At 40.8% G+C, this 17,770-nt stretch overlaps 1 protein-coding gene across 6 annotated transcripts in view; it reads right to left on the bottom strand.

The window, feature by feature from the left end:
- CARMIL1 (capping protein regulator and myosin 1 linker 1) overlaps nt 1-17,770 on the bottom strand; it is a 238,805-nt gene that overhangs the window by 155,287 nt on the left and 65,748 nt on the right. For all 6 annotated transcript variants that reach the window (XM_055704622.1, XM_055704623.1, XM_055704624.1 and 3 more), the window contains one exon: nt 3,399-3,449. In XM_055704622.1, the coding sequence (XP_055560597.1) occupies nt 3,399-3,449 (51 nt within the window). The remainder of the gene's footprint in view (nt 1-3,398; nt 3,450-17,770) is intronic.

The raw sequence follows: 17,770 nt of genomic DNA, 5'->3' as shown, positions 1-17,770 counted from the left end.
AACTCTTGGGGTGCTCAGAACCCAGACGCAGCTCTCAAGTCTCTCTGCAAAGGCTGCAACAGCACATTGGGAAGTTGGGATGGAGGTACCAGTTTCCAGCCATAAGAACCAGCTAAAATTTTTTCAGAAAGTAGCAAGATAGTAGGGAATGCTCCTAAACACCAAGATCTCACTGCCAAATCTGTAAGTAGGCATGAACATTGTTAGCAGAGGATCAAGCTGCCCAAAAAAATGTGATTAAAATAGTTATGATTTAGAATGCACTAAAATTTAGAGGTGTTTAATGAAAAAGATGACTTTTTTTAAGCATTTAGCTACATTAGGCACTCACAGCTGCAGAGATTGAAGATGTTATTACTGTCTGTTTTTCTTTGTTGCCTATTTTCTGAATCTTTTTCCCTTCAGTTGCCCCTCATGATTTGACAGCATCAGAAGATATAAGCACTCCTCAGCTATATCTGTGCAAAGTTCACCTACCACCAAAGGCCTAACTTAGTGACCAAATTTTAGTTTTTGAGGAGTCTTCATGTGCTTCATTTCACTTATTCTGCTGCAGGGGCAGCATCCACAGCTAACAGGCAGTTTCAGACCACAGGGGTGCCATCACATCTGCTTATGAAGTGAGCGTGTGGAGAGAACAGGGGCAGAAGCAGCAGAATCAGCACAAGCATCTTCCCAGTCCTACACCGACACCTTGCATTTTTCCAAAGGCAAGATGTTCACTTCTCTTCAGGCCTCTTCATTGCCTAATTTCTAAACTAAGACTGGCAATCTTTTGTGATGACAGGACATGTCCTCAGGCCAGAAAGAAAGAAAAAAAAATATATATATCCATAGAAGCTTTTGGTTTGGGCTACTGCAATAAGCTAGACTACACGCATAGAAGTGAAAGGCTCTTTTTCTCCAGTGCTAGTCAAATTAAACATATGAGACTAGCTAACATTTGCTTACCCAAATCACAATAAAATTTTAGGAAAAATTTCTGTGACTGAAATCCTTCTTTTTTGGTAAATTATCTACCTACCAGATTAGCAAAAGCAGAACCTTCAAAGTACTGTACATGTGCAAACATATATTTATACATATATATATATATATATATGTACACATCATCAAAAATTCTTTTTTACTCCTGATAAAAGTTTACACAGATCCAGAGTCAAGAATCCAATCCGCAAAAGTCAACTTGACTGGAATTAACAAATACCAGGAAACGTGGCAGTATCTCCATAGTTACCTTTGGTTCATTCTTCTACTTAAAAACATGGATTTTTACAGTCCTTGATTTTCAGCAAAAATACAGCACACGTTCTAAACATCATCTACCTCAAACTATGAAATAATTTTTTAAAAGTTTAAAAAGCATAACCTAATTTATTACATGAAATTATGTTTTTTAAAAATCTTCTTAAAAGGCTACGAGTGCCTCTCATTTAGGGACCCTTCAGTTACCAAGACAGTTAATTTCACAGTCCCTATTTTTTCAATCAAAACCTAATGAAAACTGGCACTAGAAATATGATCACAAACCTGAATTACCCTCCCACAAATATTTCATACACTTATCTGTGGGCTTGATGACACATCCAACATTTACTAATGTTGTAAGTACATTTTATACAGACTGTAGCAAGAATGAGTAGGCTTTCAGTACTGCCCTTCCTATCAAACCGTCTGCATTAGCGGATATGAACTGATTGGACCTGCGTGTAAAGTTAGGTGCTGGCCACTGTAATATCCTTGCTCTAAGGATAATCAAGTGAATTGATGTTTTAGTTAATCAACCTTCACTCCTTTTAACTTTGATTCTCGTTCAGCAGATACATCTCAACAGCACTGTTTAAGGAAAAGTGAAGTTTGAAATCAGACGTTGTAGTAACAGTCACTCAGAACCGGCCATCTCTCAGCATACTCAGTGTTATGAGAGGTCACTGGAAGGATAAAGTGTCTGCTGCATGTTCTCAGCTGTCTTGCTTATGGCATGCCAGTAATATGGAAGTTCTTGGGCTTAGCTTTTGAAAATACAACAGTTTAGAAAATTCAGTAAGTTTCACTAAACCTGCTAGAAAAGAAAGGCACTTTCAACCAACCTAATTGTTCAGATATACAAAGTTTAATTTTGACATAAATCATGAGCAGTTTCTGCTGATAAGCTTTCTTTTATTTGTTAGCACTAAACTCACACTTTTGTTAGTACAGATTCCCATGAAAACAGAAACAAGGTTTTCAACTATGTAATCTATTCAATAAAAGGAATTTTGAAAGGTATCTTTAATGGTAAATTAGAAGTACAGCTATTCTTTAGTACTCCAAACCCTAGCCTTCAAGAGCTTTTTGATGAATTACAATGCCTTTGCTATTATTTAACAAGATCACCATCACTACCTGTCCATCATACTGCCACTGAACTGATGTCTAAGCTGTTCATCAACGGGCTTTATGTTTCCATGAAACCAGTCATCAAATTCTGTCTTAAAAAACCCTGGCTGAAAACTGCAGCAATCCAAAATCCAACAGATAGCCAACAGGAGACATCTGTGCTGCAGGGACAGGGTGATTTGCTGAGGGAAGCAAATTTCAGCAGAAATTCAAGCTAGAGTCATCCTACCGGTCAAGTCAACATCTTCAAATCATAGGTAAGGATGGTCACATTTACCAGTGACCATACCTGAAAATCTGGTTATTCCATTTATCGATCCTTTGTTTTCTATAAAACATATATACACAGACATACACACACTTAGATACCCACACTTAAAACACAACAAAATAGAACATATGCCAAATTCCTATTCACTGAGTCCAAGCTGGACAAGAGATGTTCTTCCACATCAGTCATTTTCATTCACATGGAAATTATCTTTCTCTGCTACAACAATCATTACGAATTGTCACAGGAATAGAAGAATAATTCACCAGCTTTAGGCAAGGCAGGTCAGCAAGATGCTTTTCAAAACAAACCACAGAAATCATCAGTAAACAGCAGAGTTTAATAAAGCTCAACATTATTTGTGTCTCCAAATCAGATATATTCCTGTTTGACACTACAAACACAAGAGGGAATAATGCCATTAGCTTGTTCGGATATAAACTGTCCCACTACAAAGATCATCAGGCTCATATCACAGCTCTTCAAGTTAGTATTTCCAACATAATTCTTCACCCACCTGCATTTCTAGAAGTTAAAATCCATCTGAAATGGTAACTATATATTCTGACAAATTATTTAAGACAGACACTAATGGAAGCACCGTTTTATCTCAATACCACCAAACATACCATTCCTCAGTTGTTATTATTTTTTAAACAGATGCGTAAGTATAATTAAAGTATGCTAAGTTTATGCAACTTACATTTCTATCTACAAAACCAGTATTTATAGAAACACAGTGATTTACCTTGCTGGGAATCCGAGATGTTAAAAGAAACGCCCGACATGATGCCAACACCTATTGGGAAAAAACAAGAAAAGAACAGCATTTGTAAGAAATTTTTAATTTATCAGGAGTATTATTGAAGCTTCTTTTCCAGGAAAGTCTTGAAACCAGAGGGAAAAGACCTCTAGCAGAGTGAGTGTTGATTCCCTTTGCTGTCATACACGGAAGGAAGGGGAACTGGGCTCAGATCCAGTAGAGCACGGTGATGAGACTGCTGCAATCTGATCAACTGTAAGCTAGTTAGTTCAGCATCAAACTCAGAAATTTATTTGCTCAATCTCTCAAGAACGTTTAATAGGAATCTTAGTGACATTTTAAAAAGCGGCAAGGATAAGAAGCCCTACCAGGAACATACGATATACTTAAATATAACAAAAATACACAGGACAAGCATATTATTAGTAATACCAGACCATAAGCAAACATATTTTTTTTGGACTTACTCAGTGCATTTCTAGAGTAATAATACAAAGATTTCTCATTGACAACACCTGTATTTCTTCTCCAGCAAGGACAATGGAAAAATGCAATTAGATAAGCGAGACCAGTGACTGGTGAGAAAGCACAATGAAACAAGTATTTCAGAAGTTACTACCAATCAAAATGTAATGATATATAAAAGTTACACTCCAATCTCCAGTAGCACATCCCACGCACAGATTTTACGCTTTGCAAAAGGGATGACTCATTTTGCAAAACTAAAGTATTGCTTTTTGATCTATCTGCCTACAGAATTAGCTGCATCTTTTTCCAGACAAAAAACTGAAATGAACTTATATTGAACATCTGGATCAAAACGCCATAGCACATGCAAAGCTTTTCACACAGCTGGGACCTTCTGAACCCAGTTCTGCTTGGCAGGTATCTATCTCCAGGTGAGCAGGTTGACACAAAACGTGTTCCTCATTCAGAGAGGGAGAACGAGCCTGAGAAGGTAGCCCAGCATCCAGCTTTGAACGCTGTTCAAACACTTTGGAGATTGGATTTCAGCTTTAGTACCTCAGCTAAACCACATCTTGCTAAAACCTAAGAGTACAAATGCTGTACTAGTGTTGGATATCAGCAGACTATTTCAGGGTTGATGTGACCAGACCTGGTGCTCCAATTATCACTGATGCAGAGCCAGACAATTGTGGAATAGTAACCACTGCCTCCTGGAAGGCTCACCTCTTCACGGAGGCCCATTATGCTAACTGGCACACCACTGCTGCCACTTGGCTGGCATGTCCAGGCCGCGTCAGACAGACCTGCCTGGTCCCCTTGCACTCATGCCTGGGGGAGAAACAGCCTCTCCTGCTCTCCTCCCAGCTGTGCCTATCACAAGTATGTCTTCCACAATTCAGCATGCAGAGAAAAGGGAAGGGGCAGCCCATGGGCTTTTACCACTGCAGTTTCCCCAGCCTGACAGCAGCTCTCTGGTACCGTAATAAAATCTTGAACCTTTCCCCTCCCTCACCCACCTCCTCAGGGCAGACATCCACCGTAGGTGTGCATCAGTCTCCCAGGAGCCTCTGGGGAAGATCACACCCCATGCACTCACAAGAAAAGCTTTATTATCAGTAAGAGTGCCCCTCTTGGCCATCATCACACCCACAAACAAGCTGCCCAGCTCTGAAGAGGGATAGGTGGTCAGGCAGTCTCCCTGCACCAGCACCACCTGCAAAATACCTCCAGAGCAGCTGCAGCAGCTTGTCCTGACCTGCTTCTGGTCACCACATCTCAGGTGCAGAAGTGAGACAGTCAGGGGAAAGGACAGCTTTTGAACAGCTGTTTTCTGTGTTTCCCTTCTAGGTAGTGGCCTACAACATTAGAGATCAGTGTTCATGCACACACCACGGTGGGACAGCTGGTTACAGGAAAATCAGGTCATGGTCCTGTTACAAAACATTTGCCTGCATATACAGGTTCAAGCTACCTTATGAGCATTGACAGGGTCCCTCTAACATGATTACAGTACAAACGAGGAGTCCAAATAACAAAGTTAAATGCAATCCAGGTAACCAGAAGGCTGTAACACAATTACATTGGGAAAAAATGTTCCAACAGAGCACATGTCAGTGTATATTCTCATGGTAGATATACCAAAGCTCCCAGAGTGATATTGCTAAAACCAATGAAGTATCCACTTACCTTAAGAAGATGCATTTACATACAAAGGAGAGGACTGTCGTAAAGTGATACTCCCCACTCAGCTGGGAAAGAAACTACTCTTGAGCAATAGGATGGTACAAAAAAGCCTGAGCCCTCTAATGCAGTAACACTGAGGTTTCTACAGTTTTCACAATTAAGAATGTCACAAACAAGTAAGAGTTTGATTTTTACATAAAGCCAACTGAAGACAAGGTCAACTATTACTGCAAAATTAATGTCCCATCTTGACAACAGCAGGACCAGATTTTTTTTTTTTTTTTTTTTTTTTTACAACAGCAGAATCAGCCAAGAGGAGGCTTGTAATTTATCACAGTTGTAGCTGCTAAAATTCATGAGTATGCATCATGACCTTTGACAGGATCAGCTTTAGTTTACTGCTGATACATTTTTTTTAATCTTTTCAAAATTTTTTGTGACACCCACTTTTTAACATTGCCATTTCTGTTCACGTTTAGCAACACAGTAGCCTCTAACCCAATCAACTTGAGATTTGTTGGATAAGCTGTGAAACAAACAGTTTTCAGTGACCTCCTCCTCCTCGAAAAGGTTGCAGTACCTAAAAACAAATAATGGCTATTAAGATACCTGCTCACTTGTGTCTGTCAGTAGGATTCTGTATGGTTGTTAGTACTTGCTAGGGTAACAGAACAACTATTACAGACTACTTAAAACAACGTATCACACTGTTCCTTCTCTTGCAAAATATGCTGGTGCCAAAGGCGTAGGCATCGGAGATGTTTTCACACTGACAGTTCAAGTCCCCTTTCAAGCACCGAGCTATTTTTGTGAAGGAAGTCCCAGGTCTCTATCCATTCCTCTGACATGAATAACGATTATGTGCTTAATTGCATAATTGTCTAAGTCTTTCAGAAGTATCCAGGAATGCTGGGTTTTATAAATAGACAGATTCTAGATTTCCTGGAGTTTTTCATTTCTTCATACAAAGAAACTAAAAAGCAGAAGTAGCCACCAGTTCCTCCACAGCAGTTCTCAAATATCTTACAAAGAAGATTCTGCCACTGTTATACTTATTTTCCACCCAGAGAACCTTGAGTACAGCAGGAGAAGTGTCATGGTCAAAGTCGCTTTGAAAACCAAAGACTCATAGGAACAAACCCCTGTTCCAGGGAGGACTCCGAGCAAAGTGCTCCCTCATTTACAACCCATCAGGAATGTCAGCTGGGCACAGTGTATAACCTATCTTGTCTTCCGATAGGATATGATCACTTGTTCAGCCCAATGAGTTGCAGCCCCATTCCTCCATAACCATTTGGTTTGGTTACACAGAGTATTCAATCATTAATAAAGCTAAAAGAGCCCATCAAAAGATAAACACACGCAGGGTAGAGAGACTCGGGAGCAGATTCATGCTTTAACACACCTGTAAGCCAAAAGATTTGCAAGTGACTGTTGTGAAGGCAGCAAGCACATCCAGGCAAATTTTCTACAGGGTACGTAACCTAGCTACTGCTCCATGGAGGGGGCAATAAAAAAGAATTACATTTAGTTTACAGTAGCTTCAGTCTGTCTTCCTACTCTGCCTTTTTCCAAGCATAAAACAGGATTATCATTTGCATGTTAAATGACTCCTACTCACACACAGATACCAGAGTTGACGATTTCTTGATGTTTTTATCACTCCAAATTCTGTAATGCTCCCTACACTGCTCACCATGTACATGAAACAAATTAAAATTTGGAAATTAATTTGGAAACATTCATCAAAAACATATCCTGCAAATTACTTCTCCAGAGACTCATGGCCTACAAGGTCATCTTCTACTTACCAGAATAAATAATCTGTTTTAGTAAAGAAAATTAATTTTAACACAGATCCTCAGCAAGTATACCAACAAAACATAAACATACAGATGCATTTCATGATTTCTTGTCAAATCCTAGCCTTATTACACATTTTAGCCCTGTAAGTTAAATTAACAGGGCTGCACTGGGTTAACCCAGGCATCCTACCTGGCAGTCAGACTTAGGAAGATTAATAGAACAACACAGCTCTGTGCTAAGTGCATGCATTTTTCCAGACAGACCACAGAAACTCAAGCCACCTTATTTATATTTAAAGAGGTTTCAAACTCACAAGCAAATGAAACAAATCTTTTTAATAAAATCACTACTACTCTTTTTAAAATGCCCAGGAATAGAGGTCTGGAAAATACAGTAAGCATACACAGCTTCAGGATTAAATATAAAACAAAACACCTCAGCACTTCATGGGCCCCAGAAAGTTGCGTGATGCTCACTCCACTCACTAGCACAGATCTTTTAAAAATTCCCTCTGCTGAAATCTCAAAAAAAAATTATGGCTTATCCTTTTTTTTTTTTTCCCCTCTTGCTGGAAACTGATGTACACAGGTATTAAGGAAAAAAAAAAGCTTAGTACTTTTTTGGTCAACTTGCAAAATATTGTAGGTTTACTTCTCTAAGCTATACTCTCTGATCCTTTCTTTCCACACCATAGTTTCTTTTTCCCCCCGCATTTGCCATTTTGTCAGCCTCAAAACTGCTCCAGTCTCTTCCATTATACTTTAGAGAAGAAGCATTTGTGACAGGTTTTCTTCTTTAGATATGCATAATTTTGAGAATCCCTTGAAGTCCAGAAGACAGTTGCTTTTTCTTATATACCTCTTAGCTATACCGTCCCTATTTTTATCATTATTCATTACCATTATTATCCCATATATCATCATTATTTTTAAAGTTTCCACACTTACTAGTTGTTTTAGGATTTCTATCATAAGCTTTCTATTACTACTACTGATTCAGTATCTAGTGCACACATAATAACATGAGGCAAAGTAGCACCACTAATACAGTTGGGAGTTTTTATTAGAACACGGATATGGATGAATCAATACAAGTTAGAGCATCCAGTGTCTCTAAGTCCCTATAGAATCAATCATTCATTTCCTGGGTTGCAAGCCTGATGTTGTAAATGCTCCATGTTGAAGAAACTGAAGTTCGATTAGATAAAGGGCCCCTTTCAGCGCCATGCTAGAGACAGTAGAGCTGGGTTTGAGTGAGGCAGTCTCCCTGAAAGCATTGAGCCTCCCTAAACAAAAAGGGTAGCTGACATCTTGGAGGTCTTTTTGGAGTGCTAATTAACTCGGGCACCACACAAACATATATGCTGCTTCCAAAACGGTGGCATCACTTGGCATATGGTGGGTTTCTCTGCAGAGCACTGACAGCAGCAAAGCATACCAGTTCAGCTCTAACCTAAGGGCTCACAGCATCACCACCTTTACCCACAGCCCTCTCAGCTGTCTGAGGTTGAATTTGACCCTGATGATTTGGTCTTAGCTACTTTCAAAGTGTTACCTATGTTCAAACCACTGGCAAACCTTATTCGCTCCTGTTACAAATGCCTACTTATATATCCACTGACACTAAGGCAGTCTTTTGTAGCTAGGAAAGATCCTTCAGTAAAGGATTAGAGCAATTCGGTTCTTGGCATTCACACACAAAACACAGAGTTTCTCTCTCCCTCAGCTGACCTTAGCCAAACTGAACACATTCCCAGGCTTCCCTAGGTCACCAGTGCCTGTGTGGCCAGCTGTAGACCTACACAAGACATACCCCAGAGCACCAGAGCAGACCCTCAGCAGTAAGAGAAGCCGTTATTTGCATCAGTACGATTCTCTCCTGCACAAGACGGGGGCAAGCTCTGCAGTGCCAGTAACGACCTCAGCCACCCCCATGAAGAGACTGCTCTGCTGCATGTTTCTCTATGATCGTTCCTGAAGTCAACGGCAGCTTTCTCAACAAAGTCACCTTGTGGCAGCCATGGACAAAGAGCCTGCCTGCCGTTGCACTGCATTAGAAAGTCAAGCCTTATCTGTTATGGGCCGCCAATTTCCATATTTTCTGAATGGCAAAGGAAGGTATGGGGCACAGTTTTTCACTGAAGTAGATTTCTTGCAAAAAAAAGTGGGGTCAGATATCAGAACTGCTGGCAATAAATCTGCTGTGTTTAAAGTAAAGAGAAACACCTTTCAAATCAATTTACTGAACAAGCCAGGGGACACCCACAAGATGGCACAATGGAGTGCTTCATTCAAATTTCCCTTCCAGTCTTAAGGTCCTTTTAAAATAAATGCTTATTTAGCTATTGGAGAACTGTTCCAATATGCAAGGCAATTTCTACTTCAGTGGCAAAAATGAACAAGTCCTCCCTGAAAGACAGTTAAGAAAAAAAGTGTTTTAAAATTGACAAAAACTGAAGCATGGACACACCAAGAGATCTGTCTGAAACAAAAGGGCAAAATGAAGCAGCAAAGTTTGAAAGAAAAGCTTGGAGTATGCAGTTGCCGGTTCTGGAGTTTAACAAGAAACAACGTAGCTTGGAGGTTTATCAGCGAATTAAAACATGATCTCCTGCCTAAACCCAATTTGCTCATTAGCTCCCCCAACAGCTATAACAACACTACCACTGTAACTGTCAGGCAGTGTCCTAGCTGTGCAAACTGTGAAGGACACATGAATCAAATTGAGTCTCTTTAACATCTGGAGCACAAATAAATATAAACACTTGCTATAACCCTGTCTGCAACATGCAAATGACCCAGCAATTCCTGTTAAGGTGAGATTTCGGAAGATGCTAAAACAGGGATTCAACATTTGCCAGACACCACCAACGGCAGCAACAGGAGCCATGGGTACCCCAACTGCCAGCCCCTGTCACTTGAAGTAGCTTGTGATGTGGTCACCAGTGGTGCAGACTGGGACTCCTAATTCAGAGGCTTTACACTCAAGAATTCTGTATCATATCCTATCTTCTTCATGAACCACAGAGCTGCTTGTGGAGGGGCAGCTACCTATTGCATATATAGCCACAAGGCTTCCTTGTTCTTCCAGTCAGTCAGTCATGGAGCATATTTTCATGGTCATAAGAGAGATGCCAAATACAGAGCGCTTAAGCTGAGGCAACCTCCTGCAGACTGCAAAACTCCCTCGCCATTCCTCTCACCACTGCACAATTCCCAACAACAAAACCCAGAATACTGTAAAGCACTAACAGAAAACCTAACTAACGTGTTATTTAGAGGTGCTCCAAGTCATGAAAACAGGAAACAGCAGCAGCATTTCACCAATATAAAGTCCTTTCCATGGCACTGGACCCAGTCTGGGTTGGCACCAGCCTGGACAGAGGACAGTGAGAGTGGCGCAGGCTCAACCAAATATATTCATTTGTAATTCATCAATGAAGCACACATAACCCCAAAGGGGTTTTTCCTTCTCTGTACCTACGTTACACGTAAACAGGTCACTAGCACAGTAGTGTTAATACACCTTTTATTTCAGACTTTTTCCCACTTTCACTCTCCTCTGTATACAGCCATTATACAGATTCACTGCCTCGACAAAGTGCCACAGCAGGATACCTTCCTCATGTACCAGCCTTTCACAATGTTCTAGCCCCCAGTACTCAGTTAAGTACTAAGCTGAAAACACTCCATTGACTTCCAATTCAAAAGGCTCTGGACTCCAGCATTTTTTGTGCAACAATTTTTTTATGCTCTTGCATTATTTTTCTCTATCATCAAAAGAGCGTACAGGTACCCTTTAGAAAACGCCTCCCACTACCTATCCCTGGTGTTAATAGTCAGAAACTTCCATACACCTTCCCTCTTCTTCCACAGAACCTCTTTCTGGGTTTATAGACAGTAGGTAAGACTGCACGCATTTTGCTCTGCTGTGTATAATGCTGTTTCTATGCAGAAGCAGCTGAAAATAGATTTTGCTATTGGCAGTGCTTTTATTCTTATCTTCTTTAATTTCATCACTTAGAAATGCCAGATTAAACATTTTGCAGTGTTCCTTGGTGACTGGGTTGCTCTCTTTGCAAGTACGTCACCCACAACCATTTTGCAGAATTTTAAAGACCAGGAAACAAAACAAAAACTTCAGGAACAGAAGAAATGCAACTTTATCCATAATGTAAACATTTTATAAGAAACTCTTCTACAAACATCTGTATTTGCTTTAAGTTATCAACAATTAAATGAAGATTCAATTAGTGAAGTGCGATGCACTTAGCTCCACTTGATATTAAAATAAAAATACGTAAGCACAGTAAAACAATTTTCCTTGATACCCACTGCCATAAACTACAGTTTCAATAACATTTACCTTGGACAACCCTGAGAGCTAAGATGTCAGCTTGGTAAATCTGTAGCATTCAGTCTTATTTGTCCTCTCCATGGCGTATATAAATTGAAACACAGAACCAAGTCAATGGCTGGAGAGGTAAAAACCTTTAAGCCAAGGCAGCTCTTTCCCAAAGAAACCACTGTTACAGGTGCAAGACAAAACAGTCTTGCCCATTAGGTCCAGAAGGGATTACTCAAGATCCCTTCAGGAGCCCCACTGCAGTCCTCAGATGCACTCCGATTTCTTTTTCCTCCTTTTGCTTGCCCACAGAACCCTTTCTCCACCTCTATTACCTGCAAAATACAAAGTACCTGCTGAAACTAATACAACTGTGACAGCCACTCCACCTTTAATCACCTGAGGTATGCTGGAACTCTTAATCTTTTTAAATTTTGATATCTTAAGACCATCAATTTTTCAAGAGAGGAACGGTGCTTAAGTGCTGGAACCAGCCACTTGGTTATTTAATCCTTAAAAGCCACCACTATACTCCCAGCCCCCAAACTCAGATTTTTTGTTCTACTGTTTTATGTTTTGTAAGATGATCTCTTTTACAGCTATTTTATTTCTACTGTACCACATTTCCCCTCTGCTAAAGAAATCTTTTCTTTCAGAGCTTTAAAACATCTTCCAAAACCAGGAAGACAAGAACAAACTACTCCCCTGTCCCTGCACAAGGCGGCAGGGCTGGAAGGGACCTCCCTTTCACTGCCTATTGCCATCCCTGCATGCAACGGGTGGTGAAAGGGAGGTCCCCTCCAGTATGGAGCTTCCTCATAGCTCCCACACTTTAAGTGGTGAGAGCTGAAGACGGCTGAGGCATCCTCTGTTGGCTTACCCAGTGCTCACCGCCCACCCACCCACTTAGCAGATGAGTATCTAGCATCTCCTGCAGAAAACACACAAAAGCTTCTCTGTCAGGCACTTTACTCTTACAGCCAGGGCAGCTACATAACCGAGGTGTCAGCAACGTCCTCACTCCCCTGTCATGCAGGTGCATGATGCTGGATGCATTTCTTTCTTATGAAATCTGCACCAGATGATAAATCCCAGCACGAAGTCCCTCCCACCCACCCCACCCCCACCCCCAACCCCCCCCCCCACCCCCGTTCCTAACTCTGTATCTAGCAGGCAGGAAACAGAGGCCAGGCCAGCTTCATGTAGTGACACAGCTGATTGTATCTGGCTTCCCCTTAGAAATTCAAGAATTGCCACATTCCAGGAAAGCAATTTTGCTGCCAACATCCTGCAAAAAAATACTTGCAGTTTCACCCTACTCACAACCATGCATGTTGTCTTGTCTGACTAAGAAGTACAAGCTGCATCCACTGGGCAAAAACCACTAAGTAACCACTGATGGAGGGTTATTAGCCTTTGTGCTGATTTTTAAAAGTCATAGGATGTCATCTATCTAATGCTGTTCCTTGTGAGAAATTAATGTGCTCCTGTCCAATATACAACCTATTTGAATACTTTCTGGTTTTGTGAGGATTCTTATTTAAATGTATCACACTAAATACTGCCTGCATTTGACCTGTACAGCTTCTTACACAGTGTATTAAACCTGACATAACGCACATAATAATGAAGTATCCCTATTTATCTGAAAACAATCAAATAGAAGTTAAACTTCAAAAAAAAAAAAGTCAGAAACCATACTAAAAACCAGAAATTTCAATCTACTAAATGCAAAACCAACAAGTATTTCTGCTTTTCAAACTTAGGAGTTAAGTATAACAACGGTTACACTCAGTAGTCAGCTCCTAGCTACACAGAAGACTTCAGGGGTTTGTAAACCACCTTTTGCCTTTGAAAAACTGGGGAAAAAAATCAGCTGCTTCCCCAAAAAGCCTTCACAAGATTCTGATGCAAAGGTCTTTTAAGTCAAACCACTTCTCATAACAATTTTGTGGGTGAATTTTGGTTTTGTAAGCATTGAGCCACATTGCTTGATGCTTCTTAATCATTGTTCATTTCAGAACACGAGAGCCTCAGAGAAGAGAGGTTTTAAAAGGTTACTTCACTACTGTGAACTTGAACTGACTCAGCTTGTCAGTGCAAGCTACAAAAGTGTAAAGCAAACTAAATCCTTCTGGGCTTTATCGTTTTATGTAGAATCGTGATTTACAAGCTCTTCTATTTGCAGACTCTTTATTTTCACTATGGAGGTACAATCTGCCAAAAAGTTAAGGACACCTGAGAACAGCCTTTGCTGTATTTAGGTGGTATGTTTGCAGGCAACTGTCTGCCCTTTGTCCAGCCAGCCAAGCCTTTGGTTCCTTTTATTTAGCCAAGCCTTTCCCCTGTCCATTCTGGAGCTGCCTAAGCAGTTCTGCTGAACAAGCCAACCTGCTCTCCAGAGTCTTTTGCTGGGGTACATGAGGAGCAGGGAGCTCACAGACCAGCATGAGGAGCAGCAGCACTGGCCGGGCTGAGAAGCCCCTGGGAGCTGGCAGCACAAGCCCCCAACCTCAGGAGCCGACAGACCCAGTTCCTGCAAGCCAGGCTGCACTCTCTTGCACACATCCTCAAAATCATCCTGGGTAGACAGAACACAGATTCAAAACCTGGAAACATCAATATTCTGTTTTTAAAGGAATTTCTAGCATGGGAAAAGCTGGTATAGGGCCACAAATAAGAAGGGAAGGTGAGCATCCACCTGGCTCAGTGGCACAGGTTGCACTGCGGGGAGACCAGCTCCCCCCATGGCCTAAGCCCCAAGCACCACCAGTACTGAACCACCACACAGGCCCAAAACAGCCAAACCCAGCCTCTTCTGCAAGCAAATGCATGATTGCAACAAACCTAGATCGGTTTAGCAGCAACGCAGCCCAGCTACCAACAGCAGCGGAGGCACAAGTGCTCTAGGTGAGCTAACTGCCCAACAACTTCCCCAGCCCGCGAGCAGGTCTTTCGGGCCAGACTGAGCTCCACAGCACTGTATCCTGGGTTTATGGAAACGTAGGGCTTCCTTGAACAAGGTAAGTCAGAAGGCATCCTAACTGAAGCACAGGCTCCCATTTTCCCAAGCATCATCATACTTTTGCCATTAACACAGCTCCATTAGGGGTGAAAACAAAAAGAAAAATTAATACAGACAAAATTTAAGAAGCCAGGAAGCCTTTAAGCACAGGATCCCCAAGGCCTGTTACCTCCACCTATTCAACAGCATGGCTGGAGCCCCACTCACCCTCCTACTGCTGGAGATGTACTGCTTTTAATAAAGTTTGGAAGCCTTCAGCTGAAATTCAACACACAAGACAAAATTTTTCATGCTGTGTCTTTTCAATGCTTTACACTTTGACTCTGACACAGGGTCAGACACAAAATTTGCGTCTTTATTATGTTCTTGAAATAGGCAATTCCCCCCCAAAAAAACAAATCCCAGAGGCCTTCAGTCTACTACAGAGACACCCTTAAACACAACTAACCCCAATATGTTATCATCACAGCTTCTCAGCCAATGTGAGACAAAACCAGTGATAAAATTGTCTTGAACCATCTCAAAGAAGTATTGCTGTTATTTCCTTTTTTTTTTTTTAAGTTGTGGTTTCTTTGATTTTTAATGTCGGCAAATGGGGTTTTTTGTTACTGCAAAACCAAAACCAAATGTTGGTTACAATATTTCACAATAACCTACAAGTGCTTATCCTTCAAAACACTACTACAAAAGTTCAGTTTCCAGGGTGGACTCCATGCAGTTGCTACTGTTGCCTTTTTTTGTCACCTATTAACTTCAGGTGGGGGTTTAACACTAGTATAGGCAGTACAAGATCTAAAGTGAAGTTTTAGTTTGGTTAACAGACAATCCATCTAAGTTTACTTTGTCAGAGCAAGGCTTACAAGTGCAATTTTAAGTTCATGCCAGTTATAGAGTATTAATTTACACACACCGTTCAGCTAAATTTGCTTGTAACGTGACTTCTAATTAAGTTTGCAATAACATTGACTAACTCTTGCTGGAGTTATACATCATCTGTCAACTACTTAAAGTCATCTGTACTCAGTTTTATTGGTCTTCTCACACAAGTCAGAAAGGAAAATATCATTCAAATGTGCTGTCTAAAAGGGTGATCAATGTACATAATCATGACTTTTCAACCCACTTCTTATCTCCAGCTCTTTTGTTGCTTAAAGTTCTAAGCACGTTTTATTTTCCTTTTGTTGAGCTTTGGTAATTATAGCAACACATACATTTTGTACAGGTAATATATTCGAATTTAACAAAAAAAAAAAAAAACCACTAAGCTTTTTAGTTACACAGATAAGCTCCCAAACACACCATAAATAAATGATCACAGCTATACTAGCAGGTTTGCAGAAGACTGCACCCAGCAGAACATCAGATACATTGACGATTTGAACTCTACCCACACACAAACACTCTTATTATTGGACTATTAACTTAATTATTCAGATGAGAGCATTAATGATGTCAGTAAAGCACAGCGATCAAAACTGAAAACCTCCCACCACAACTGCAACACTGGAACAACCCCTCCAGCCTTGTTTTACTTTCCATTTCTTCTGTCAGGCTCCTATGATCACTCAACTTGTCTGTGCTACCGGTTTTTATTTTCTTGCAGACTGGGTGCAGATGTTGCCTCTTTCCCTTTCCTAAATCCCAGTATTTCTCCCACAGTAAGTGAACCAAGAAATGAAGACAAGGAGAAAAAGGATCCATACCAATGTGTCTGTGATGGAATTTGCCTTTTCAAATTAAGTTGCATTACAGAGCTGCTACCAATCCTGAAAGGGCCACTGCTTGCCTCTTGGTTACAAATTAGATGAGAAATTAAGAGATCTTCTGTCTTCAGGTATAGATTTCTCCTGAAGTAGTGTCAAGGGAGATGGAAACAACAGGACATGCTATTGACATCTACTCCAGGCTGAGTAAAGAAGCTTCAGAAGACATGACTTTGTTCAAGCTAAAAAAGCAAAACCATTCATTACTCAATGCATTTGAAAGAAAAAATAAAAACTGGCTTTTCCCCTCAAATGATCACATTATCATGACCATAAAGTACTTTTTTTTACGAGGCCACTCCCACCCTAGAAGCTATTACCGTACACAGACATGCAATTAAAGCCCTGATTTAAAACTGCAGATGCATAAGCAGGTAGGTATAACTCTTTCAAGATGCCAAATACCAGGGGTTTACATTAGTATTAGTGTATACTTATTCCCACTCTTTGCATGACAAAGACCACAGTGCTTCATTCAACGACACTGGCATGAGGCCTGTAACTTCACAGCTCCTCAGTCTGACACCTCAAAGCAGTTTCAGAAGCTGAGCATTTGTTGTGGTTGCTAATAAAAAGTCTGAGCAGTTTTGCTTTAAAATATGCAACATTGCAGGGGGCGGGGGAGGGGAGCAGTTTCACTTTTCCTGGAGCCACATGAAAATCTGTAAGAGCTTTCAAAGTACATCATTGACTCCCTCGTGCCTCAAATCAATTAATTCTATGAAGTTTCTAAATCCCAGTAAATTAGCTAGGAAAACACAACCTTCTCTTCCTCCTTAAGGTTCACAATCTATGATCTGACCCTGGCTGTAATGTGTCACTACAAACACATGCTGAATGAATCACAGCTGTCTGAAAACACTGGTACTCAACAATGCTCCCTCCAAAGGGGTCAAAGCCTGTAGACTGCAGACTTCCAGGAGCACTGCAGAGGGTCAGTGCTGCAACAGCCTGGTGGGGCCATCACAAATGAACAGGCTTACCAACCCTGAAAAAGTGAGGTCACCAAATGCAGATGTGATTTAAGACACAACCAGACAGGGTCAAGCCTCAGATCTCATAATCTGGGTATCAGTTCTGGGGAGTGGAACATGAAACGGATACTTCCCTGCAATCAAACTGGAATGAGGTTTTAATGCGCAGCTACAGAACTGACAGATGTCAAGATAATCCAGTTTCAAGGATTAACACATGAATTTTTCTTCTTCACTCAATTTCCTGTCTTTGCCACATTTTTCCTTCTGGAAGGCTGCATTACCATTCCAAAG

The sequence above is a fragment of the Falco cherrug genome, chromosome 3, assembly GCF_023634085.1.
Source record: "Falco cherrug isolate bFalChe1 chromosome 3, bFalChe1.pri, whole genome shotgun sequence".
In the NCBI taxonomy this organism is placed as follows: Eukaryota; Metazoa; Chordata; class Aves; order Falconiformes; family Falconidae; genus Falco; species Falco cherrug.
The sequence above is the reverse complement of the archived record's forward strand: the minus strand, read 5'-3'. Positions and strand labels throughout refer to the sequence as shown.